The 25,318-nt window shown below is 40.9% G+C and overlaps 4 protein-coding genes across 10 annotated transcripts; 2 read left to right on the top strand and 2 right to left on the bottom strand.

Annotated features, from left to right (window-relative positions):
• Positions 1 to 245: 245 nt before the first annotated feature.
• On the bottom strand, positions 246 to 4,780 carry wdr53 (WD repeat domain 53). 4 transcript variants are annotated; one of them, XM_040130898.1, is made up of 4 exons: positions 4,692 to 4,774; positions 4,503 to 4,591; positions 2,651 to 3,169; positions 246 to 2,539 (listed from the first exon to the last, which is right to left on the bottom strand). In XM_040130898.1, exons 3-4 carry the CDS (start codon positions 3,137 to 3,139, stop codon positions 1,850 to 1,852), a joined length of 1,179 nt encoding a protein of 392 aa, XP_039986832.1. In that variant the 5' UTR covers positions 3,140 to 3,169; positions 4,503 to 4,591; positions 4,692 to 4,774; the 3' UTR covers positions 246 to 1,849. The 4 variants fall into 4 exon arrangements, with proteins under 4 accessions (XP_039986832.1, XP_039986831.1, XP_039986826.1 ...); XM_040130897.1 differs by having other exon boundaries at positions 2,651 to 3,146; XM_040130892.1 differs by lacking the exon at positions 4,503 to 4,591 and having other exon boundaries at positions 2,651 to 3,146; positions 4,692 to 4,780.
• A 2,196-nt stretch (positions 4,781 to 6,976) lies between these two features.
• neu4 (sialidase 4) lies at positions 6,977 to 10,631 on the top strand. The gene is made up of 3 exons (XM_040130891.1): positions 6,977 to 7,177; positions 8,218 to 8,473; positions 9,595 to 10,631. The coding sequence occupies exons 1-3, from the start codon at positions 6,977 to 6,979 to the stop codon at positions 10,629 to 10,631; spliced, it is 1,494 nt and encodes a 497-aa protein (XP_039986825.1).
• Positions 10,632 to 10,908: 277 nt separating this feature from the next.
• On the bottom strand, positions 10,909 to 25,278 carry gfm1 (G elongation factor, mitochondrial 1). Its single transcript, XM_040130890.1, has 18 exons — positions 24,748 to 25,278; positions 24,502 to 24,654; positions 24,273 to 24,405; positions 22,832 to 23,036; positions 22,056 to 22,172; positions 21,538 to 21,688; positions 20,650 to 20,804; positions 20,422 to 20,506; positions 20,150 to 20,287; positions 19,694 to 19,795; positions 19,481 to 19,537; positions 19,250 to 19,387; positions 18,666 to 18,748; positions 14,220 to 14,382; positions 13,899 to 14,043; positions 13,618 to 13,778; positions 13,437 to 13,490; positions 10,909 to 13,014 (listed from the first exon to the last, which is right to left on the bottom strand). The coding sequence occupies exons 1-18, from the start codon at positions 24,820 to 24,822 to the stop codon at positions 12,883 to 12,885; spliced, it is 2,247 nt and encodes a 748-aa protein (XP_039986824.1). The 5' UTR covers positions 24,823 to 25,278; the 3' UTR covers positions 10,909 to 12,882.
• lxn (latexin) lies at positions 12,093 to 18,603 on the top strand. 4 transcript variants are annotated; one of them, XM_040130900.1, is made up of 7 exons: positions 12,093 to 12,270; positions 15,391 to 15,564; positions 15,670 to 15,732; positions 16,601 to 16,772; positions 17,086 to 17,222; positions 17,728 to 17,790; positions 18,218 to 18,603. In XM_040130900.1, the coding sequence occupies exons 1-7, from the start codon at positions 12,118 to 12,120 to the stop codon at positions 18,332 to 18,334; spliced, it is 879 nt and encodes a 292-aa protein (XP_039986834.1). In that variant the 5' UTR covers positions 12,093 to 12,117; the 3' UTR covers positions 18,335 to 18,603. The 4 variants fall into 4 exon arrangements, with proteins under 4 accessions (XP_039986834.1, XP_039986833.1, XP_039986836.1 ...); XM_040130899.1 differs by having other exon boundaries at positions 15,388 to 15,564; XM_040130902.1 differs by lacking the exon at positions 12,093 to 12,270 and adding an exon at positions 14,368 to 15,115.
• Positions 25,279 to 25,318: the final 40 nt, after the last annotated feature.

Here is a 25,318-nt window from a genome sequence, read left to right as displayed (position 1 = left end):
AATTTACTGTCATACAAGAATGAAATGTGTTTGTAGTTGTCTGGCTTGTTTTAAAAAAAAAAAATGACAATATAAAGTTTTTGATGCTTGATGGTGATGCAAATGAAGTCCAGTGAGTAACAGGAGAAAATCTTTTGTTTTCAGCAGAAAAGACAACCCTATACTGTGATTGTGTAAAGGAACACAGATAGGATTGGAGGAACTTCAAACAGTTAAACATTTATAACAGATTTAGCCTATAATGATTCCTTGGCAAAAGGTGATTTTAATCATTAACACGTACAGAGGAAAATCTCAATTGCCCTTTAACGTAATTACACAGGGTTTAACAGGGTGTCTGTTCACAAGATGCTACTTTACATTCATTTTAAAAAGTGCACCACTTCCCCAGAGGACCCAAAGCAATTACGAAATGCGACTGTGTAATCTGTATGTAAACTGTTTTCAAATGTCTTTGGAAGTTGCTTTCAATTTACTCTATGCTTTGTTTTCTGTCTGGCAGCTGGTTTGGATTGAGACTTGGTTTGTTTTGTTTTTTTACTTTCCAAAAACAGCAGACATGAAATGCAGATTTCTTTTGTCTAATGTGCTAGTTTCACAGACCACAAACAAGCATAAAGTTAACAAAAATATATTGAATCCAGTGTCGGACAGCAAAATAGATTTCAATGGATGACATTGTTATAAGACCACACAAACACACACACTAAACTCCCAGTAGGCCAAATCCATTGAGTGAAGCATTAAACGAGACCCAAAAAAACAAATACACATTTACTTTGATGATAATGTGTGAAAACTCAAACAAATCACATTTTTGTGAGATTTGACTGGTGCTGTAAAGATCTACCTTATGATACTGGTGTTGCACTGTTCGGACCTGGCAAGAATGCTGGTAATATTTGGATTCTTGCCTCATTTCAGACTTTAAGAAAGAAGCGCACAAGCCTAACGTCACAATAAGAAGCCAAGCACCATTTAGACCGTCATGGGGCCATACTCACAAAGACAGATCTTATCTTACCACTAGGAGTCTTCCTGAATAGCCCAAAAACTTTGTGCTATTTTAGATATTTTCTGGGCTGTATCAAAGCGATGGCCACGACATTAGCTTTATTCATTTATTTGCTGCAGCTAATGGTTATTTAATGTACACTTAATGAAGTGTTGAACAAATTGGGGTCTGGAAGGTGCTTTTTTTTGGCTTGAAGAATAATTCTGACAGCTGAGACATTTCACATATCTCCATTGCCACAGAAGTTGAGAGTTGTACAAACCATATCATGTGTCACTATCCTGGATTGCTTCAGTTAGTTGGTAAGCTAATTGGCTACTCAGTAATTCTGCTTCCATCAAAATATGCTTCTAAAGGTTCATTATTCTATTTTTCAAGAACTCTGATATGACAACGCTCATTACTTGCATCAGCTGACTGTTACTTTTCACAAATTTAGGAGTTGGTCTTAGCACTAAAAGGACACCCAGAGGGGGTTGTGTCCTCTGCAGACCCCACAGCATCACCTGAAGTGACAAGACGTAGAAACTGAATTAGGAATGTAATCTCATCTCACGTAATCTTGAGTCAGAAGTGAATTTAGTCTAGACTCTATATTTAGGAGTCTTATAGTTGAGACTGACACACCCCTTATTCTCTTAATTCACCCAGGTAGGAGCCACTTTTAGCTTGAGGATGTTTTCTAAAAAAAATGATGCTGCCTGTTCCTAACTGCAACAAACACAGGATCATATTGTAAAAACACATTAAAACTAAAAAATAAAGCAAGCCAAAATAATGTACTACTATGAACAAAACAAGGGATTAAAGAACATGGTACTAAAGTGCATGACTCTATAGGTGAGACAGAGGGTAGACAGTCAGACTGCAGCTCTGATCTGCTACTACCACGCAGTGTTCTCCTCTCAGCACAGCAGGGCACAGCCAGTTCACCTTGTCCCCGTGACTGATGGTCAGTTTGGGCCCAGACGTCTCCTCCGTCGCATCCTCTGCAGCTGCTGCTGCTGCTGCTGCTTCATCCTCCACTTCAGCTTCTTCTTTCTCTGCTTCAGCCTTCGGTGGGGTCTTTGCTTTATCCTCGGAAGGTTCTTTCCTCTTTGTCTTGCTCTTACCCTTCCTGCGTTGGGCTGCTGTCACTCTAGTTTTGGCTTTTCCCTCTGGAGCCACCACTGGGTGCTTACTGAGGTCCCACAGTGCAACTTGGCCGTCATTCCCCCCAGTGATGAGCCAGTATGGGTGGGAAAGGAAACTAACAAAGTGGGCTTGTGAGGCTCCCTGACTGTGGGCTTTGACTGATCCCTGCTGTTCCAGTTTAGAGCCGCTGCCAATCCTCATCAAATGCACCCGCCCGTCCTCTGCTGCACACCCTAAAATGTTTCCACAACTTGCCACAGAGACACAGTGAGCGAGTGGCGGGTTGAAAAGCTGACCAGGACGCTGCTGGTGGTTGTCTTCCTCCTCTGCTACATCCTGGAGGTTCAGTGTCCAAAGCGGGCGAGTCTTCTGCAGACCCCACAGCATCACCTGAAGGAACAAAAGGTAAAACAAATTAGGAAAGAAAGTCATCAACTGTCGTCTTGGTACAGAAGTGGATGACATACAAACAGAGAAACTCTTAGATCTCCTTTCTCTCACCTGCATGTCCAGTCCAGCAGACACCAGGTTGTTGGGTCTGTGAGGCCTGAAGCCCACAGAGGAGCAGATGTTAGTGTGCCTGCGAAGAGTCCTACACACTTTTCCCCCAGGAAGCTCCAGTACCCGCACTGCCCCAGAGTCATCAGCCAGCGCCAGGGCTGAACCCGTCTCATTCAGTGCTAAAGCATTGATCTCCTCCTCCCCGGCACCCTGAAACTCCTCCACCGGGCCCTTAAGGTTCCTGGGATCGAGTACACTCACTGTGTCTCCATGTGACACATACAGCTGGGCCGGAGCTGCAGGGGAAAACACAACACTTGTATTGTCCTCTTCACCGGGGAGGATGAGTCTGCCTATGATGGTTCCTTCTTGGCTCCAAACCGTCACCTCTCCATCCTCAGAGCCTGAAGCAAGGAGACCCTCAGGGCCCAGAGAAGCCCCGACACAAAGGATGGATGTGGAATGGCCCTCAGACCACTGCCTGGCCATGGTGACCCTACAAAATGTAAGTTGGGAACACTGTATGGCAAACTTATTACTACAGAAAAAATTCAATTGCAGTATTACATGGTATTCAACTACTATTGAGAGATCACAGTCATCATTTGCTCTCACATAGGAACTTAATGTTATTAAAGGCAGACCGCCATTTCAGTAAATAAATTGTTAAATGATCACTATTGAACAGCAAGTTTACAAGACTTGTCGTGTTTCCAATAATTTTTCTACCCCAGCATTTATATTTATGGATGTAGACTAAGTGTTAGAATCAAGTGGGATTAGATGAAGAGACAGAGGAAACTCCACAGAAGAACTGTGGCAACTTCTCCAAGACGTGTAGAACAATCTACCTGCCGAGCGCCTTGAAAACTGTGTGCAAGTGTAACCGGTGCTGTTTTAAAGGCAAAGGGTGATCAGAACAACTACTGATTTGATTACTGAGTTTTTTCTGTTTATTCCACTTTGTATGAAGTTAATTGATAAATAAAAAACTATTAATGGCATTATTTTTTTGACTGAAACGTTTTTTGCAGTGCTGTATACTGAATATAACTGGGTTTATGACGGTTCATCGAACAAAATAAGCAACTTGAATATGTCAACCTTTGCTCTGGGAACTTTTAATGAGCATTTTTCACTTTTTTCCGGTAGTTTATAAACTTAACATAATCAATTTTTTTTAGAAATAATCAGCACATCAACGGATAATGAAAAATAATCATTAGTTGCAGATAAATCGTTTGTCTTTTTTTTTTTTTTTTAAATTAAATCTAATGCTCCCTGCTTCTATAATGTCAATATTGTCTGGTTTCTTAGCCTTCTCTGAAATTAAAATGAATGTGTTTGGGTTTTGGACTGTTGGTCGGACAAAATAAGAGATCTGAAGATGTCACCTTGGACTCTGGGAAACTGCAACGAGCATTTTTAACTATTTTCTGACATTAACTGAGAAAACAATCGGCAGAAGCTACGTATCTATGTATGTGTTCGTAGCTTTTAAACATGAGACAGTAGATTTAGGTCGGTAGTACTTGGCTTGTATAACAGTCTCACTGATTAAAAAGTAAGGATTTGCATTTGTGTTACTGCAACATGTAAAGCCAGAAATCATACTTGAGTATAATAATAATCAAACTTGAGTACAAAGTTTGGAAGCAATACAAGTGAGTAGTTAAAATGCACATAAATGTTTAACGAAAGGGCTTTAGTGTGTTGATTTCTGACGGTTTTCTGTGCATTTTGATGGGAATTCACTCACACACAAATGTAAGAGCTTTAAATATGGTTACGATTTAATTGCCAAGTGGTTAGAGTTAGTATTTTAAGGAAAAGAAGAAACAAATGTACACACCAGATTAAACCAAACAGTCTTAGCTCTGGCTCTGCTAACTCGTTAGCTCAGAAGCTAATGTGCAACTTCATGTTCAGCTGAAGGTCCGGCTGCGATAACAAACACGTTGTTGTCAAACTGCGGCTTAAAAATAACCTATAACCGCGTTGTGACATTATTGACAACCTCAGGACCAGAGAATTACACTACCTTAGCGAGCGCAGTCAAAACCTCAACAGGCTGCCATGTGGTGCTGAGTCGCCGTTTGATCATATCACAAATGTCAAGTGGAGTCTTTGCCCTGATTATAACCTGCCAGGCGGCAAATTGGGGCATTCGTAATATCCCATTTTTTTGGCGAGGAATGGCTGATTTTTAACACTAACTATTTCTAGAACCCTATTTTATATTCTCATATGTTTAACCTAAAGTATTCCTCAACTGATAACGGTTACTGCCTTTTTGTACAAAGTTGGAGCGAAGTGGTGCCTGGAAGGCGCAGTTCAGGGAATAGTGTCATCCCCTATTGGGCAAATGGTCAGAACTGATTATTCTGTGTTTTACTGTCTTTAAAACCTTTAATTTGACAGAATTAATATTCGGTCTTGAAGTTTCGGCTTTCTAATAAGTCATCAGGTTTGCACTTTTAAATGTTAATATGACATAAATAAAGAGTTACGAGTTTCTCCATTTCTAATGAGCTATTAGCAAAAGTTAGTCAGTCACCTGCAAATATAAATATTAATTAATCATGGGTTCTTGATAACAAGTCTGCAGTTGTAAATGTCCGTAAGCTGTTTAAGGCTGCAACTACTGATTATTTTTTAGTTTTTGATTAATCTGTTGATTATTTTCTTGATAAATCGTTTAGTTTTTTGGTCCATAATATGTCAGAAAATTGTGAGGAATGTCCATGCCAATTTCCCACCCCCCCACCCCACAAAAAAAAATGACCAGAGGAGGCAGATCATCGAATCATTGTCCAGCGTGTCCCCCCGCCCGGCCTTCATTTCCACAATGGCTGCTCTGCGCTGATTCATCCAAAGCTGCAGATCTGATGAGTGTGGTCCATTTACGGGTCAGTGAACACCATGTCATACTGGTGCATTGAATAGGGGACAGAGAGGAGAGGCCATAGCTTCCAGACCCTCACCCAAAAACACACAAACTAACTACACTCACACACACACACACACACACGTTACACTCTGTCAACCCAACATTCAAGTGCTGACACATACAGCACATCGTCACAAAGCAGCAGCAGTTCTCCCAGAGCATTGTGAATGTAAGTACATGCAGCCATTTACCTTTTTCTGCTCATATCCTGTGTATTAGGTACAATTTCCTCTTTATAATGCCGTTATAGTGAGAGGTTCCTCTTATGAAGCAGATGAATGCGTGCTGTTGAACTGTGATGCTGAAGTTGCTAAAACACATTAGAATAAATTTGTCAGCAGGTTTTCTGAAAGTTTCTCAACTCCTCCCAGATGCGTTTTTCTTATCTAGCCTTAATGTTGGATGTGTGAGGTAAGTGGCATCCTTTTTAGAGTTAGATTCACATTTAGGACATTGTGCTTAAATAAAAATGTATTTGAAGCTTTAATTGTCTTGAATATGTAAAGCAATGACGAACAAAAACACTGAACAAGAAGCTTCCTTGTTTTATCCTAATGAATCTGATGTTTACCAGCTTGAACGGTGGCTCCAGTATAAGGCAGAAGAAGTGTATTAACACTGCTGCAATGGTTGAGATGGCAAACAGAATTCACATTAGTAACAGATGAATTGGCTTCCTCTGAAACTGGACCTTTTCCAGAGATTGTTTAGTGACATAAAGACTCAGATGGCTCCCTCTCATTTTTAACCAGATTCTTATGCAGCATCTCTTAAATGAAAGTTAAATTAGACATGTGTGCAATAACCCTGTAATACCAGAACAACTACAAAATTATAAATGATATGTATTACAGTTTAATGTACATATTGTGCAATAGCATGCACTATAATCCACTACAGTAAACTTATGTACAATACAATACTGTATATAGCTTTTTATTTCAATTTGTTTTACAGTTTGTTCTCTACTGTTTACGTTGTTTTTTTTTTAAATCTATGTGGAGATTACATTTAGGGACGGATAGTAAAAGCGAAGAAAGAGAGAGAGGGAATTTTTTTGTAAAGAGACTGTTGCAGTCTTACGTTAACTTCAACTAAAGTTGAAAATGTCTTTTATTCCAAAAAAAAAACGAGGACTGGGGCTTTTGTCCCCCACATGTTATGAGGAGATCTCTGGCCAGTATGAACTGGAGGAATAATTACAGCAAACGAAACCTGTGTGAGTGTACATATGAACGCCTGCTTACTGTTTTAAGACAAGCTTGGAAAACTTTGAACCTATCCTTTAAGATGCTTTCCAATAAAGCTGGCTTTAATCCTGATTCTTCTCTTCAGAGGATTTGGAGTTGCCCAGAAATATTCACCCACCAGAGAATATGAAGTCACCCTATTTCCCAGCGAGGTCGGTGCTTTTCCATAAGGAGCCAAATGGAGTGACGTACAGAGTCCCGGCACTGCTCTACCTGTCCCACTCCAGGTCCTTCCTGGCCTTCTGTGAAGAGAGACTCAGCCCGTCCGACTCTCAGGCTCACCTGCTGGTCATGAGGAAAGGCAGTTTCTACAGAAATTATGTGGAGGTCAGTGGTGTTCACGGGGTCTGAAGGCCGTAGTGTCCTGCAGACTGAAGACCTGTACTCTACTGTTATTTTACTTTAGTAAACGCAAAAGCACTTGTTTAAAAATCTACTGCAGTTAAAATAAAAAGTAGTTCCTTTGAAATGTACGGCTCAAAATAAAAAGTAGTCCAGCAAGTACATAAATACACCCAGAACAGGTCAACTAGAGTTTTTTTTTAATTTAAAACCCTCTAATACACATGGACAATCTAAAGTAGTTCAATACAACAGATCTGCTTATAATGCTGCGTTTTTGTAGACATTTTTGAAAATGTGTAAATTTAATAATATTTTTATTCCTGAGGTCAGTGTTAAAGGTGGTGTTGTACTGGCCTACGAGGGGTGTTTCTAATGTTTTGCCCTCACATCATTTAATTACCTCCTCTATGACAGTGCCAAAAAACTGAACATTATACACATAATAAAAGTAGACTTTGTAGTAGAGCTGTTGTATTGGATTGTATTAGATTGTACAGGGGTACCTAATAAAGTGGACACAGTGTATACTGCAGCACGCCAATGAAGTCACTAATTGCTTGTTGAGATGAATAAGGTAAAGAAAAAAAAGAACAAAAGCGATAATAAGAACAGCAATAAAAGAAGAACATATAAATTCAACATTTTTAAATATAATTTTTCAATGTTGTGACGCCTCAGAGATGAATATGTAGAAACCAAATTAACAAAGCTTGAGCGTGGAAGTTCATTCTTGACCTTCAGACCTTAGGGAGACAGACTAACTGCAGTCGAAGGCTCCATAAAAAGCCAGCACGGGGGATGCTGAGTTACTTTGTCAAAAGCAAAACTATTTTCATGGATAGCGGTAGATGAGAAAATATGTGTTTTGTAATTTGAGTGAACCAGCCCTTTAAGTGTTGCTCAGTACCTTTGTTTTTCGTTTGTGTCCCTCATCATTTCTCAATCATTTTGCTGTATCTGTTCTATATATCTACTATATCTTCCTTTCTCATCTCCGTTCCTTCTTCCTTTTGCTGCTCCAGTGGGAGGACATGCGAGTCCTGGGCACCGCTTTCCTGTCAGGCCACCGGTCCATGAACCCATGCCCAGTCTACGATGAGTTCACAGGTACTCTCTTCTTGTTCTTCATCGCCGTTCTGGGCCACACCTCAGAGTCTTATCAGCTGGTGACCGGCAAGAATGTGACCCGACTCTGCTACATCTGCAGCACTGACGACGGAGACACCTGGACTGCTGTCACCGACCTTACAAAGAGGGTCATAGGAGACACTATTAAAGGTCAGAGAAAGGGACATTCATAAAGGGAAAATCTAACCTAAAACAGACTTCAACTGTGATATTCTGATTATTCATTCTGAGTATTACAAACATAGAAAACAGTCTTTTTAAGCAGGAAATCTGAGCATCAAGACGTGAAATTCAGATATTACATCCGGAAAAAATATGAGTGAGTACTGTAAATCTGAAAATACCCACTTATGGTTATGCTGTCCCAGGAGTTCTTAACATGGGGGTCCTAACACAGATTATCTGAGAATGGGACCCCCACCTCCTATATGGGACCCCCAGACTTAAAGAGACACAAAACGACTGCACGACTTTTTTTTTTATTTGGCTCTCTGTGTTCGTTTTGCGTCTCTTTCTGGTTATTTCGTGTCTCTTTGTGGTAATTTTGTGTGTCTTTGTGGTTAATTTGTCTCTTTGTGGTTGATTTGAGTTTCTTTGTGGTCATTTTGCGTCTCATTGTATTTGCCTGACCTCTTGGGCCCCTGGGCCTGTGGGAAATACAAGATGCCAGATGTTTTGGAACATAACAAAAAATACAAAAAAAAACCAACAAAAAATTAAGATTTTTTTCGGACTTTACTATAATATTAGCTTTTTACTTGTGAAATACTGAATAGCTGTACGTCTTCAGGCCTCTAAAATTATTCAAACGAAACAATCTGAAATAGGGAAAAATCACTCTTCCATTAAACTGTTCACAAATTAATCATAGATATGCAGCCTGTGACCAGTGATCAAAAGTTGAGGTGGCTTCTTATTAACAGGTCACAAGAAAAATAAAAGTAAAGAACCACTAGAATACATCATCACTACAGTCTTGTCTCTCTGCTGTTCACATTAAAGATAAACGTATTTACTTTAACAAATCAAAAACTGAGCTGTACAATATTATAATGCGAAATCTGTTGTAAAAAAGTGTATTTACAAAAAGTTGTATTTAGGGTACCTGTTCCCTTTAATATGATGTGATAAATAAACCTGTTGAGGTTTAAGTGTCATGTATTTACTCCTACAACTGCTATTTTTCTATTTAGTTTGTCAGTACCATTCATCTTTATCATGTGAATGTGTCAACATCCGCGTCTCCCTTTTCCTTCCTTCCTTCCTTGCAGAATGGGCCACTTTTGCTCTCGGCCCGGGCCACGGTATCCAGCTGAAGTCAGGTCGCCTGCTCATTCCCGCCTACGCTTACCACATCGAGTGCAAAGAGTGCTTCGGGCAGCTCTGCCAGACCACTCCCCACGCCTTCTGCTTTCACAGTGACACCCATGGGAGAACCTGGCGATTCGGAGAGGCGGTGCCGGGCCCAGAGAGCGTGGAGTGTCAGATGGTGTCTGTGGATGAAGAGGATGGGACTAATGTGTTGTACTGTAATGCTCGCAGCCCTCTCGGCTACAGGGTGCAGGCCCTCAGTCTGGATGATGGAGCAATGTTTCAGGAGGGGCAGCTGGTGCAGCGGCTGGTGGAGCCTCGAAATGGTTGTCATGGTAGCATTGTTGGATTTCCTGCACCATTACATCTGTGCCAAAGACTTAACCATCACTTTCACCAACCTGTACACCGCTCCAGACACTGGACGCCCTGCATGACCCACTCCAATCAGACCATCTCTCCCTCTCCAAACATTGCTTCTGTTTCCACCAGCCCTTTGTCACCCAATCACAGTGCCCCTCCAGATTTCCTCACCCCCACCTGGGTAGTATACTCCCACCCAACATGGCCCACTGCACGCAAGGATCTGGGCGTGTTCCTCAGCCTATTTCCCCGTGATCCAGACAGCTGGCGGGGCCCCTGGGTGATCTACGAGGGACCCAGCGCTTACTCTGACCTGGCATATCTGGAGCTGCCTCCCTCACCTGGAGCGCCACCTGCCGTGGCCTTCGCCTGCCTGTTTGAGTGTGGTGCTAAAACAGCCTACGATGAAATCTGCTTCACCATCTTCACCCTCTATGAGCTCATTGATAATCTGCCTCGAGATGTGCGGCTGGGAAATGACGGTGATGAATATAAAAGACAGCAGAATCAGGTTTCCGAGACAGGTCGGAGTAGGAGCAATGGTCCTCAAAGTACAGCAGTTTTCCAACAAGTGCCTCATGTGAAGAAGAGGAGAAAGAGGAACAAGTTGACTGAGATCTGCTCTGTGTCTTAAAAGCTTTTAATACAGAGTTAAAGTTTCTTCCAATAATTTCTTTCTATATAAAATACATCGACCATGTATTACAGAATATTGTACACACTATTTGCAAGAGTGATTGTTCTTATGAGTAATAGTAATGATTAGTTTTTGTAGTGTTCCTGACTCTTAATTTTTTTCCATTTATTGGGAGTATTTTTTTGACTAGTGGTGATTGAAGCTAAAATCGTTAGCAAATTAATCAATTATCTGATCAACAGAAAAATAATCAGCAACCTTTTTGAAAAAAATTCAGTTTCTCCAATGTGAGGATTTGCTGCTTGTAAACTGAATATCTCTTGGTTTTGGACTGTTGGTCGGAGAAAACAAGACATTTGAACGTGCAACTTTAGACTCTGAGGAAGTGTGACTGTAAAAAAAAATTGTAATAATTGCCACATTAATCAATTATGAAAGGATTGTAAATTTCAGCCCTAACGATGATTCAAAATGGAGCCAATCAAGGCAATTCAATAGGAAAACAAGAAGCTAGAGCACATTACCAGAGGCGGAATTGTGTTTATGAGATGGATACTGCTTTGCAAAACATGGAGGAACATCCAACATATTTCTGAAATATTAGACAGCCATCCACGTCAGCAGCCATTTTAAGAATCAGAGTTCTCTCTCCAGTTTCCTCTTCCTCTCTCATCAGTTATCAAGATAACTCAGCCAAGGTTTCCAGGCTAAACAAGGAGAACGATAATCGACAAAAAAAAAATATCACACTGCAAGATCCATTGGTACTGACTGACCTTATGGAGAGATGCTTTTCTCAACTACTGTTTTCAAGGTCATGAATGAAGAAGAATTATGTCTTGTCAGGTTCATCAAAAAAAAAAAAAGGACACCATTGTTCACGAACTAGATATTGAGAAAGTGGCATTATTTCCTGTGGGAATATTCTGTAGTAGATGTCTTGTGATGAGCCTACTTTTCTTGCTGTCCTCTTGATGTGGCATAGCCTGCCTCTCCAACATAATCTTAGATTAGATTTTGTGTTTGAACTACCCCAAATTGCCAGCGCTTGTTTAATTTGGCTCAGTGAAGGTTTTTCTCCCACTAACACACTGTGGACCAAGCGAGGCTGCAACCCATCAACTTCCCATATTAATCACACCTGCTTCATGAGCAGCAGCTCTAATGGGAAAACTGTTGCTAAACTCATCATTTCTTCTTGTGAGGGTGCCGAAACATTTAGTGGCTGACAGCTTAAGTGAGTTGCATGACAGCGTATGAAGAACTGAGCCAGATAAAGTGGAGCGGTTTGTTTAGATAAGAGGAAAAAATAAACAGATCGTGCCAGGAAGACAGCAGGATCTGGACAGTCTCTTCTCTCTGCTTCCCCTCCTTCTCTTGTTATATAACTCCACACTGACTGGAAGGTCATTTCCCTGCTTGGACTCCTTCACAGAACTGGCTTTTCCCTTTCTCTAGCATCTGTGTTTTACAGCATACTGTAATGGGCTTGAGGATCCTCGTTTTTCTGGCTGTGTTAATGGGGGTAACCGGGAGCCCCAGCGTGACGATCACACCTGAGTCTGCCTCAGCGGATATGTCGGCTTATCCCAACAGCGTACCAGAGACGGCAGAGGAAACTGAGATCTTTGGACAGGTGAGAAGGAACTAGCTCTGACTGGTATTAGTGCACAATTCTGTTTCTTTTTGCAGGTTTTGGTTTTCTAATTTGTTTTGTTGCTAATCAGTTGGGAAGCATCTGCTTGCTCAAGTTTACCTCAATGAGTGGTTCTGTGCAAGAAAAAGGTGGGTTTTCCACTAAGTGTTTGATACTTTGTTGGGAAAAGAACGATCTGCACATAAAAAAAACAACAATTACACTTTAAAAGAAGAACATGTATCTTTGCTGCAATCATTATAACATCAAATCCATTCTGTACATAGTACAGAAGCCATTACAAGCTCAAGTCAAAACGCTGAGCTTCTTTTTACCAACCACCATCTTACAAAATGTTGACTACAGAGCATAGAGGTCGATTTGTGCTAAAATCAAAGTAATAAATACAGTAGGTTTTTCACAGGGGTCAATCACTATGGAGGAAAATTAGCTTTAACCACAAAACAAAAGTAAAATGTCAAAGTTTTGTTTGGCTCCACGAATTAAAGCCTCATTGTCGAGTTATGGTTGATGATGGGCAGAAAAGGTGTCTGACATGGCAACTGTCCCTCCTTTAAAGTCCAATAGTGTATGATTGAGTAGACAGAGTTTTCAGCTCTTCCACTTGTTCTTCTTTGCAGGCAGCTGCCCTGTAGCCTCTAAGTATTTGTGGATGAGTTCTTCTTGTGTGGCTGGCAGGCACGGCTGATATCTGCTGTACTCCATGGTGTACTCGCCTTTTCCCTGAATAAACAATGAAAATTTAGTCTGTATTTTTAATTACAGTCAATATGGTTGAACATCCAAGGCAGTAAAGCACAGTGCTTAGCTAACATGCAAATACAGTTCTTTATTCATCACAAAATATTAGGTCTCTAAATGTGACTTTATAAAGGGTTAGTGTATTATTAGCACAGGACTTTACATAGCATTTTGACTTTATTTTATTGATTTATTTTTTTTGAAAGCTTGATAACCAGTTTCGTAATAATGAAACTGTAACTGACTGACATAATGTAAAATTCATATATATATATTTTTTTTATCTGACTCTTGAGTCTCATTATCCTGTCCGCACTTCTGAAACCAAACCTACACATTTGCTCCCGTGAATGCTCAAGAGTATAACGGACTATAAAGTTGTAGAGTGTTTAGTTTGAACTTACTTCAGTACAGGAGCGTAGTTCTGTGGCGTAGCCAAACATGTCATTTAGTGGAATCTGTTGGGAGAAACAGGCTGAAATTATTTCAAATACAAATGGTGGTGAAGGATGATAGAACAAGTACTCTGAGTTTAAAGACTCTGGATACATGCTGCATGTGTAAATATCTACAAATTCGACTCACATCCGCGTACAGAGTGAAGTATCCCTCAGCCCCGTCCTGTCCTGTGATAACACCATGCCGACGGTTTACACCAGAAATCACTGCTCCCTGAAACTCCTGAGGTGCTACAATTTCTACAGACATGATTGGCTCCAGTATGGTCGTGTTGGCCTTCTCCATTGCTGTGGAGAGGACATTGAAGGCAACATTAACGTACACCAAAAGCAATACAGAAGAAGCAGACCCAGAATTAAATAAAGTAAAATGAAAACAGGCCAGAACTCAATCAACTGAACACTCACCTTGCTTTAGAGCGCCCTCTCCTGCACGGATGAAGGAGATCTCATTGGAGTCGACCATGTGATGCGCTCCATCTTCCAGGAGGAATCTGACTCCGGAGATCTTGTGCCCGCTCAGGGGTCCCTTCTCACAGGCCTCCCTGAAGCCCTGCAGCATGATGGGAAGAAAGAGGCAACGAAGACCAAAGGAGAGAAATAGAAAGTTGGAGAAATCGAGTACATGGCTTTTACTCTGCGTTCAAATAAACTGTATTCTCTATCTCTCACACCCACATAGGTACCTGTGACCACATTAAAGTGAGGTAATTTAACATTTGAGAATACCTTTTCAACGGCGGGTACAAACTGCTTTGGGACATTTGTACCAACGGTCTGGTCGTCAAACTCCAGCTTGGTGTAATGATCTGGCTCCAGAGGCTCAAGGACTCCGATAACTTTCCCGTACTGGCCAGAGCCACCAGTCTGCTTCTTATGGGTGAACTCAAACCTACAGGAAATAGGACAAAATATCCACATTGTGAAGCAGGACGAGATGGTGGGACCACGTGTCATCTTTGACCCATCATTCCATTGCTGTGTTAGCTGCTTTAAAATGTAATACAGGTACTGGTTGACTATTGTTTTTAATTGATTTTATTGAGCCAACTGAGGAATCAGCATTTTTTTATGATTATTTTCTCTTGAAATATGCCACTTAATACATTTGCCTATTTAACAGCAAAAGAAAAAAACATATGCAATTCTAAAAAATAAATAAATAAAAAAGATAAAAGGTCTTTTGCACCTGTATTTCTAATAATTATCTAATAAGAAATATACTATACTAGTGCATCATATTTCTGTATAGACTTTTAAGAATGGATAGTGTCCCAAAAACAGAACCACAAACTCCTACCTCACCTATCAAATCGATGTGATATTTTCTTCATAATTTATCTGCAAAAAGACGTACAATTGTTGCAGCAAATCAGACTGAGTCATCCGTTACGTTAAAGACATTCTCAGGGGTCTGTTTGCTTGCGTCGCACGTTCTGTAAAGCTGATATGGAAAAACAGAAAAGAGCTCTGTGTCTTTAAAAAAAGGGGCAGTCCTCAAAGAGCTCCGGTTGTCAAAGGAAGTGGAAGCTATCTTTCCACTTGCATGAGGAGCAGCTGACTCTGAACACCGAGCTGGTAAAACCTTCCACCTGCCATATAATCAGCAGGGAGTTACAGGCAAGGTCAGACTCCTTTGTTTAATACACTATATTCTCCCTCTTAACCCTGTACCTCTACATATTTGCTTCCCTTTCCACTTTGGTCAATGGATGGCCCTCCTTGTGTCTAAGGCTTTTCTTATCCAGATATGACAAAAGCTCCACCCTGCTGACACCTAAGGCTCAAAGTCCTTCAGGGACTGGAAGCCCATTCATGCTCCCTACAGCAGCTTCTATTCTCATGTTCTCCTTTCTCCTCATTATTTCATTTCTCATTCTCCATACTGGAATAACAGCAGAAAGTATTAATAGTAGAGGAGGCTGAGGAGGACGTGATGGCGACTGGTGAGCTGAACCCCGATCACTACCCTGCTCAGAGGGCCGCCAAGGTGGTCCAACACTACCTCAACACCCGCTACGGCTCACCGTACAGGCTGTTCGGACTGCACGGGGTCCACAGCGGGAATGCAGAGGTCAGCTGAACTTCACTACTGAAACCTTAATAGCTATGTAACTTCGGTCTAAATGCAGAATAGTGATGAGATACAAGTTCTGATTACGGTTCACTTCCCTTTCAGGATGTGGCAGACTCTGGAAGAAAGTATCAGCTGGAGATCTCAGTGCAGGAGTTCATTAGCAATGTAGGATATGTTTGGGTTTTTTTTTTGGGGGGGGGTTGTTGTTGTGTTTTGTTTTGTTTTTTTTAATAAATTGTACCTCGAGACAGGGGCCATCACATGCTTTAGATAAACCCAGGAGTCTTTCAGTCAATATAGTATTATTACAACACAGCATTTAGATATTAAGTAGATTTCACAAATAAGCCTTTTATTAATAATTTCTGGACTTCTTTTATTGGTTGACACTGCTACTTAGTCATCAGAAAAAAAGGAAAACATCTAATGAGCCACAATCTCTGAAGTCTAATCATCTATTGCCTCTGACCAGATGTTAAAAGCACCCTAAAATTAGAATAAAACTACAAACCTAAAAGTTTATTCCTGAATCAGATTGTTAAAATCCTTTGACCACCCTGAAGAGGGAGATTACTTTGGTGCTTATTTGTGTTTGTGTTTGAAGACTGTTTAGATCTAAATTAACTTCTCGAATAGGGACAGATATAATCTATGTTTAACAGCCTGCATTTATCCACAACATTACAAGAGTTAGTAGCACTGCATTCACATCGTACTTATGGAAAAATATTTTAAGCAAATCGCAGGTGTGAATTTTAGTTTAAAGTGCACCGTTGAATAATTAGTGGCTTTAGATGGAGAAGGTATGACTAGATTTGACAAGATTTACTAAAGAGCAAATAAAAGCAGGCTCACATCCAGTTGTATGATTAACAGTGTGTTGCAACATTCAACATTCACTCACTGGCTGCCATGGTAACATCAGGACTACGCCTTTGCTCTGTATGCTCCCCTCCACTTCTTTCTTATCAAACCTGCCTTTCCCCTCTTTGCTTCTTCTTAATCCACTGTCCTCTTTTATAAATTCATCCAGAATACAGAGAAATGCTCCGCAGAGGTTCTGTTTCCAAGGGGAGAGCAGCAGCGCTCACCCCAGGTCCAGGCCTCATGTGAGGAGCTTCTTAAGATCAACACTGAAGCTCAAGAAGAGGCGTTTTACCAACAGTACAAGACAAACCAAAGCCTGCTCTCAGCAGATTTACCTGGTATGTACAATAAAACAAACTCTGCATACTGTTGCAACTAATCCACACCCAAAGTCAGCTACTGCACAAAGTTAACTACGTGAAATTGCAGAATTTTGGGATTTCAACATTGTTGCGGTTTATTGTTCTTAAGTGAACTCTGTGTCCCTTTTTTACGATATTGCCACAACACACATGCCTGTCATCACTAATCTTGAAACTGTAATCTCACACCCTGCACATCATGAGCGGACACGGTATGCTTGACAAGACGTACAGTATGTGGCATTATCAAGCCCCATGCATTCATTCACACTGACACTCTGACCAACAGATAGCTACGGTAACATTGACCCTGGCATGGAGCCTCTCTGGCACCTGGGTGCTGTGGCCTCCAGCTACATCATGCTGCATGAATCCACTGAAAACACTCTGTACAGCATGGCTCAGGTGACCAACATCACGCAGCTGGTAGGTTGTTTTACCTGCTGTGGGGTCTGCTCATGAATCCTCCACTGATAAGTAGAGTTAATTATTTGTAATGGAAACAGGATTTTTCATAATTGTCGATTTCAGAAAACCAAATGTGCAGTTTAGAGATGTTATTTTAATAGTTGTCTCTGTAACTATTTAAATCAATTTCAACATATATATTTTATATTTTTTATTTATATTAAAAAAATATAAAATTGGATAATTGGAAAAAAAATTGGATTCTTCACTAATCCATGATTAATGTACAATGCATGGTCCACATTAAGCTGCAGACTGTGTGCACTAAAGAAGGAGCGCTTCTCCTCAGTCTATCCAATACATTTCGGTCATCAGGCTTACGAGACAGGTTTTGCAGACCAAATACTCTGCCACGTAATCTGTAGGCCTGGGGCAGAGAGGAAGTTGCACACCATTTGAGGATTAAGCTTGCAACATCTGCATTGGACACGCTTTCTCTCATTTGGTTTTATTTTTCCCGCAGGCAACTGAGAACGACCAGCTGAAGTTTGACTATCACGTACTGCTGCATGAGATGACGTCTCAGGTAACCACTTATTATGGTAAACTTTTAACACACTTGAAGCTGGTAATATAAAGAGCAGCAGCTAATAATTCTTTTCATCATCACCCTGAACAAATAGTTACATTTATTTATTAATTATATGACTGTAGAACAAGATGGCTACCATAACTTACAAATGTCCATAAATATCAAATATCTTAACATTTCTTATTCAGACAAATACGCAACTATGGGAAAAAAACCCAAAACTGACTAATTGCTTATCAGAATAACCAGTTAATGAAGCAGCTTCAGCACTAGTGGCATCTTGCAGTAAATCGGTGTGGTACATTAGTGAGTTGAGAGGAGCACTAACACTTACTCTCATGCTAAATATATACTATGTGAGGAAAAGTTTTACTACCCGATATGTCGTGTTAATCTGACAGTCTGTGTTCTCTTTTATCAGGAAATCGTTCATTGGAAACTGCTGTTCACCTGGTCTCCTTCAGAGGGCGTCAAAGTGCTGCAGATGGAACAGCTGCCTCGCTGCCAGCACTGTGCAAAACCCCCAAACACAAACTAAACCTGCTGACACTCATCACACGGCCACTACAACCACAGCAAAATCTTGGTGCTCACATCTTATGTTCAAATATTGGATCATGAATGTGTTTACAAAAAGGAGATTAGCTGTTGATGGTTGCAGCACAAACCTTTTTGAACTACAGAAAGGTGGAATTAATACTATCAGGACTCAGATTAATCCATTATACCTGATGACATTATATTCTTTAATTGTTCTGTACTTTTGGTTGCTAGAGTATTTTAGCCTAAATAAACTGTTTATACATATGACTGCTCAGTTTAAGCCATTGAGTGAGTGAGTGAGTGAGTGAGTGAGTGTGTGTACTTACGGTACAGGACCGGTAATGGTCTCTCTGAAAGCCACTTTGGGCTTCCCCATCACACAGGGACAGTTGTATTCCCTCTCCATCCTCTGAAACAAAGTACCAAAACAAAAAGCGGAAAAACCCGCAGAAACACAGGTCAGATATTACATTTAAGAGAGAATTCCTTCAAACATGAGGATATATCCATTCATTTTCCTGAGGTATGTAGATTTCAGCTCAGTAGCATTTAGTTTGAGGTGCAGCAAAGTCCCTTTCCAATAGTTAATTACAATAATTCACAGACTTAACATTTCTTTTTATTGCATGGAGATAGACAGTCACAATAGTACTTTGGTAAAAAGTAGCTTTTAAAAACTGCTCCCCGGCAGGTTTATAACCATGTCATATTTCGACAGAGTTGAGGTTTTAAGATGTAATTTTTTTTCTTTTGAAACTTAGAGGAAATATCACTGGCATATGTGATAGGAACAATGCTTAGTGGATGACCCGTGTCATCAAAGCATCACAGAATTAGTCTCAATCATTGAAGGACATCTTGCATTACACATGCAAGACATCCTTGAGCTGCACACTGTCTGACCAGGTACCTGGGAGTAGATTTCCAGATGCAGCTCGCCCATGCCTGAGATGATGGTTTCTTTGCTCTCTGTGTCATAATGAACCCTGAACGTCGGATCTTCCCTGGTGAACCGGTTGATACCTTTGGAGAATTTGTCCAGATCATTCTGTCCGAACACAACATAGTAAAGTTACAGATGCTATTAAGACTCCAGAGTTTTTACAGTATGTAAGGCTAAATTTAAGGATTTCTTTTTTACCTTGTTGGCTGGCTTCATTGACATGGAAATGACAGGCTCTGGGATGTGAATTGACTCCTGTGTGACAAATTGGTAACAAATGAACACTAGATGCTCATTATATCTTGGAGTTAAGAGGAAAAGAAGAATTATTTCCAAAAACATCTTAAAAATGAGCAGGCTTCTTGCTCTTTCACAGGTCTTTAGCCCAGTGAAAACATTAAAGCTACTCACCATTGAGAGGTTGGCACTGGTCCTTGATGTAAAAGTGTCTCCACTAGCACAGTCGATCCCAAACAGAGCACAGATATCTCCTGCATAAACTTCATCCACATCCTGAAACAGCAGGGACAGAAAGGGAACAAAGGAGCAATGGAAATAACAGGACAAGACGTTGAATTTCAGGGGTGATTTGATCCAAATGGCTTATTTTTAATAACTGAAATATATAAATAAATATTAAACAGGTCTTGTTGTTGATGTTTCATGTCTTGTTTTGATGCAAGACTGATGGAAACATGTTACTCTGATGTCACAGGGGATGTGGTTGTTATCTACACACTTGACTGAAGACAAAAGAGGAACCTAACCGTTTTGACCAGTTATGTTTCTCTGCTATTTATACTGCAAACCCCCGATGGAAAACTGTGGCTTCTGACAACCTCCTGACTGATGCTGGTTTGTTCTCACCTCCATCTGGTCAGCATGGAGACGCACGAGCCTCTGAACTCTGACCCTTTTGCTTGTGCGTGTGTTGTAGATGTATTCCCCCTTCTTCAGACAGCCCTGGTACACCCGCACATACGTCAGCTGACCAAACCTCCCTGCCTGTTAATAAGAGACCACAGGAAAAAAACAACAACACATGACAGAATGAGTCCTTCCTGCTGAGCTAAACTGCAGAAATGAAGACACTATGAGGGTGTAAGACAAAACACATCTTATTTCTCATTATAGCTCACCTCCAGTTTGAAGGCCAGACCCACATAGGGATTTGCAGCATCTCTTGTAGGGTCCATTTGAACCTTCGATGCTTCACTGGAATCTCTAAAAACAAAGGAAAACCCACTGACGTTATTGCACAAAACTACAAGAAAAGGCTTTCTTGGGAAATGTTGTGCAGTAATGTCAGTTTCATCAGCCGTCGCTAGATGAGCAGACACTGTATATAAATTGACAACCCTACTCACTCATCATTGAAGATAGCGTAGTTTTTTACTTCAGTGGGGTTCGGTAGGTAATCCAGGACAGCGTCCAGCAGAGGCTGGACACCCTTGTTTTTCAACGCTGTGCCCACCAACACTGGTGTGAAGAGACGCTGCACTGTGGCCCTGCGGATTGCAGCCTGGAAGACAATAAAGGGAGAAGAGACTGAGAGCTAGTTACATGCTGCAAATGTTTTTTAGTCTTCATTCAAGCACAAAGGGTTCAAGTCCCCGTTTAGATATGTAATTTGAGGAATCCTGAATGATTTTCATGGCCCTATTTGTTGACTTTAATCAACAGACAATGTCATGTCTTGAAGGCAAACTAGTTAAAATTAGTTCTAAAAGATGTCTCATTTTTATTAGCAACGCAAGCAGCATAGCTAGGTCCACCACTTTGGTCCAGACTGGAGTAGCTCAGAAACTAGTGGATGGATCACTTTTTCAGTTTAGGCATTTTTGATTTTTAATTAAAAGTCCTAACAAGTATCTGACAGATTACCTTGAAGTTAAGTACAGATACCCATGGTGCTCAGAGGACGAATCCTACTGACTCTGGTGATCTCCTGATTTTTCTTCTGGCGCCACCAGCAGGTTGACATTTGTATCATGTTAGCTTTGTCACTGTGAGCATGTTAGCATGCTGATGTTAGCACTTAGCTGAAAACACTGCAGGGGATGTAGACACTTGGTCTATCTTACTGGTAAAGTCAAAAAATAATGGTGAAATTACTTATTTTAAAACTATGATGAATCGGCTATACATCATACTTTTTGGTGGGAAGTGAGGTGCTAATCCTGAGAGAGACCTTATAATCATTTTCTGAAATCCCTCAGATTTATCACACTTCCTCTCTGTTGAAAGACACGAACCTTCAGGTCGTCATTGGTTGGAATTTTTTCCTCCAAGAACATCTCTCCTAGGATTTCATCAGCGTTGGCCACACACTCCACCAGTTCCTGCCTCCGGTCTGCAGCCTCTGCGCGAATATCTGCCGGGATCTCATCATAGCGGATAGTTTGACTGCAGGGAGGCAGAAAATGTTGAATCCCTTTAAAATTGCTCAGGAACAGAATCTCAGAAGTTGAAAATCGGGGACAGAAATTAAAACTCGCAAACTGATAGATGCTGATTTTGATGATTTTCGTTACTGACGCCTCCAGGTCTGTTAATTCTACTGTAGCCAAACTGTCTTCTACCACTCTCATTTATGCTAAAAAACAAACTATTCTTGCTGCTAAATTCTGAGGCACAATTTAGGAGAATTAGCAAAATAAACAAGAAGTGATTAAAAGTTATTGGGCTTGCAATTACAGTGCAGATAAACCAAGTTGCACTGATAGAGGAACTGATATTGGCATGGTCAAGCTACCAGAGGGGAATCCCTTACCCAAATGGTCCTTCAAAATATATGCTCCGCTCCTGTACAAGGTCAACGATGCCGCGGATGTTCCCTTCCAGGCCGATGGGGATGTTCACAAAGGCTGCGTTGTGGTTCAGTTTGGTTCTGAAGAAAAAGTAAGACAAAAACGCCATGTGAATAATCAGCAAATGACGCCACAAGCAGGACAACCACAGCTGATTACAGGATTGTTTGTGGAATGCTTGTTATGCTTTCATGTTAACCAGTGAATGCAGCCTAAAGACAGAGACATGGGGGTTCACTCCGTCGCTGATTGTAGCTTAAGAACACAACAGCATGAGTTTCTTGTCAGTGTCTATTGTTAGGTTTATTAATAACTTATAAATTAGCTAAGGTTCAGGAAATACATATTGGATGCACGTTGAAGTTACGGTTAAACAGACTATGATGCAAAAAGAGCTGGGAAATATATTGATTTTCGATCTGATCTGGGATCTTTATTGCCATATCATGAAATGGGTTGAAAAAATTTTGTGGCCTTGCAAGCTGCATCATAAGTTTACAAAACCTCTGTGTCTGCTGAGTGAATGGAACAATAAATATACAGTATCTACCAGTTTGCCAGACATATTCACATGGCTCATGATTTCTTCTTTGACATCATACTTTTTTGTGTTCATAAAATACCACCTAAAAGCACCAATGGTCACACAAACAATACTCTCTCATTATCACCCAGCTCTATGTGTAACAGATCAGGAGTATTTTTGTACACATGGATCAAGGTAGATTTCATATTGTACCTCAACTGCTGCAGGGCTCGGCTGGGGTTGGCGCCCATGCGGTCTAACTTGTTGATGAAGGTGAGGAAAGGGACACTGTAGCGTTTCATCTGTCTGTTCACGGTCATGGTCTGACACTGGACTCCGCCCACGGCACACAGAACCAGCACGGCTCCGTCCAGCACACGCAGCGCTCGCTCCACTTCAATGGTAAAGTCCACGTGACCTGGGCGACACCAAGGGGACGTTGACATTTTGGAATACAGCAAGGTAAACATGATTTAGTGAGACCTTTGAGTTGTGAGCTACAGTCCTGGAGCAGGTAGTTTTGTGATGTCTTGTGTAGCTATGGAGGGAGATTTAAAATTCTGTAAAATAAACCCCAGTGAGGCCATCATCAGGGTTATCTCGACCCCAAATTTGTACCAGAGAACCTGTGTTACAAACTGGAGGCATTTGGTTTGAAGGACACAGACATTCACCATGCAGGAAGGGTCTATCACAAAGATAAATTACCAAGTTGAATTATGGGAAACGCAGGATCCGGTGTTCTTTTAGAGCTCGAGCCTTACTAAGGCTTAAAAAGTTATGACACGCTGCCATTCGGTTATTAAACCGTTCCTCGCAAGAGCCCAAAACTTTCTGGACGTGAAATATTAAGTCAGTGGAGTACTCCTTTAAGGAGGATCCTGCATCATTAACTATTAGTACTTACTCAAATTACCAAAAACAGGGGAAAGTGGTGGAAGAAGTATTCAGAACCTTTACTTAAGTAAAAGTACTCATATATATTATAAAATTCTCTGTTACAAACGAAAGTCCCTCATTGAGAATGTTAGTTAAGTAAACGTATGTAAGTATAATCAGAAAACGTACTTAAAATGTAATTAAATGTACTTAAAACATCAAAAGTACTGAATGTAGAGGAATTACCCCTGTGAATGTATATAGTAAGTGTGTATATAGTATTTAATGATATCTATCTATCTCTCTCTCTCTCTATCTTTATCTCATATATATATAGACAGACACAGACAAACACACACACACACACACACACACACACACACACACACACACACACACACATATACTAGTAATAGTGTGTGTGTGTGTGTATGTCTTTGCAGTATGTTACTCTAGTAGTTGGTAGTTTGTCGAGGCGGAGCTTATTTTTTAACTACTTAATATAAAGCTGAAACTAATGATTATTTGAATCATGGATTAATCTCCTGATTATATTATAGAATAATCAATACATTGTTTGGTTTGTAAAACATAAGAAACTAGTTGCACGTCATAATAACCCAGACCCCAAAGTGACACCAATTAATCAGTTTTTAAAAAATTGTACTTACAGTAATTGAGTAAATGTACTTAGTTACATTCGACCACTGATCAACAGGGGCCCTTAGCAAATTTTTGTCCCCATGGGCCCCAGATCAAGCAAAACTTTTAGTACCCGGTGTGTCAATGATGTTGATGTTGTGATTCTTCCACATGGTGTATGTAGCAGCTGACTGGATGGTGATGCCTCTCTGTCTCTCCAGCTCCATAGAGTCCATGGTGGCTCCAACTCCGTCCTTCCCCTTCACCTACACACCACAGGGGAGGAAACCCAGATCAGGACTGCAGACTGAACACCTGTGAACCTAGAGGAATGCCCAAACACAACCCGTCCAGGCGCCCACCTCGTGAATCTCTGCTATCCTGCCGGTGTAGTAGAGGACACGCTCGGTCAGGGTGGTCTTCCCCGAGTCGATGTGAGCTGAGATCCCGATGTTGCGGATCCTCTCGTTGGGGTAGACGCCGGAGGAGCATGTCCGACAGCTGTTGATTAGCACCTGTGGAGATAAGCCGGGCAGAGGAAGATCAATATTCAAACCCCTCTGTCATTCTGGTGTCAGATCGGTACAACTAAACACGCTTCGGGCTACCTTTTTAACAGTGACGCTCCCTGGTGCGAGAAGATGCGTTTTAGCCAAAGACAGACCCGCTTGTAGTACTCTCATTTTGAAAACAGCTAGGTCGGGCCAAGGGTGGTCGTATTTCTCCTTTTACACAACCCCCGTTTCCAACAACCCGGTGAATGTCACGCCGGGGCCCGGATGGTTGCTTGTGAAACGCTACTTCCGTGGCTACGGAAACTCAGATGTGCCAAAATTACAAATGCTAGCGTTTATTGAAAACAAATGATGCCACCTTCAAAAGAAGCACAGTGGAACAAGAAAAAAACGGGAAGGTGCTACTTGTTCAGTTTGACAATAAAAAGTCAAACACTGAATTTTACGAAAGTCAAACTGACCAAGGGAATTCGCATTTACAAAAAGGCACGTGCTGCTTTCACGTGCTGTCAGTCACCGGCACGTTAAAATCAATTTTGTGAACGATCCTATATGAAGCCCCAAAGTTTTCAATATGAAATGAATAAAGAAGCCGTTATGAATTAAAAATTCAAATGAATAAATCGTGTAAAAATATATAGATCAGACAGAGCTATCGTTAGAT

This window comes from Xiphias gladius, chromosome 7 (genome assembly GCF_016859285.1).
Source record: "Xiphias gladius isolate SHS-SW01 ecotype Sanya breed wild chromosome 7, ASM1685928v1, whole genome shotgun sequence".
NCBI lineage: Eukaryota > Metazoa > Chordata > Actinopteri > Istiophoriformes > Xiphiidae > Xiphias > Xiphias gladius.
The sequence above is the reverse complement of the archived record's forward strand: the minus strand, read 5'-3'. Positions and strand labels throughout refer to the sequence as shown.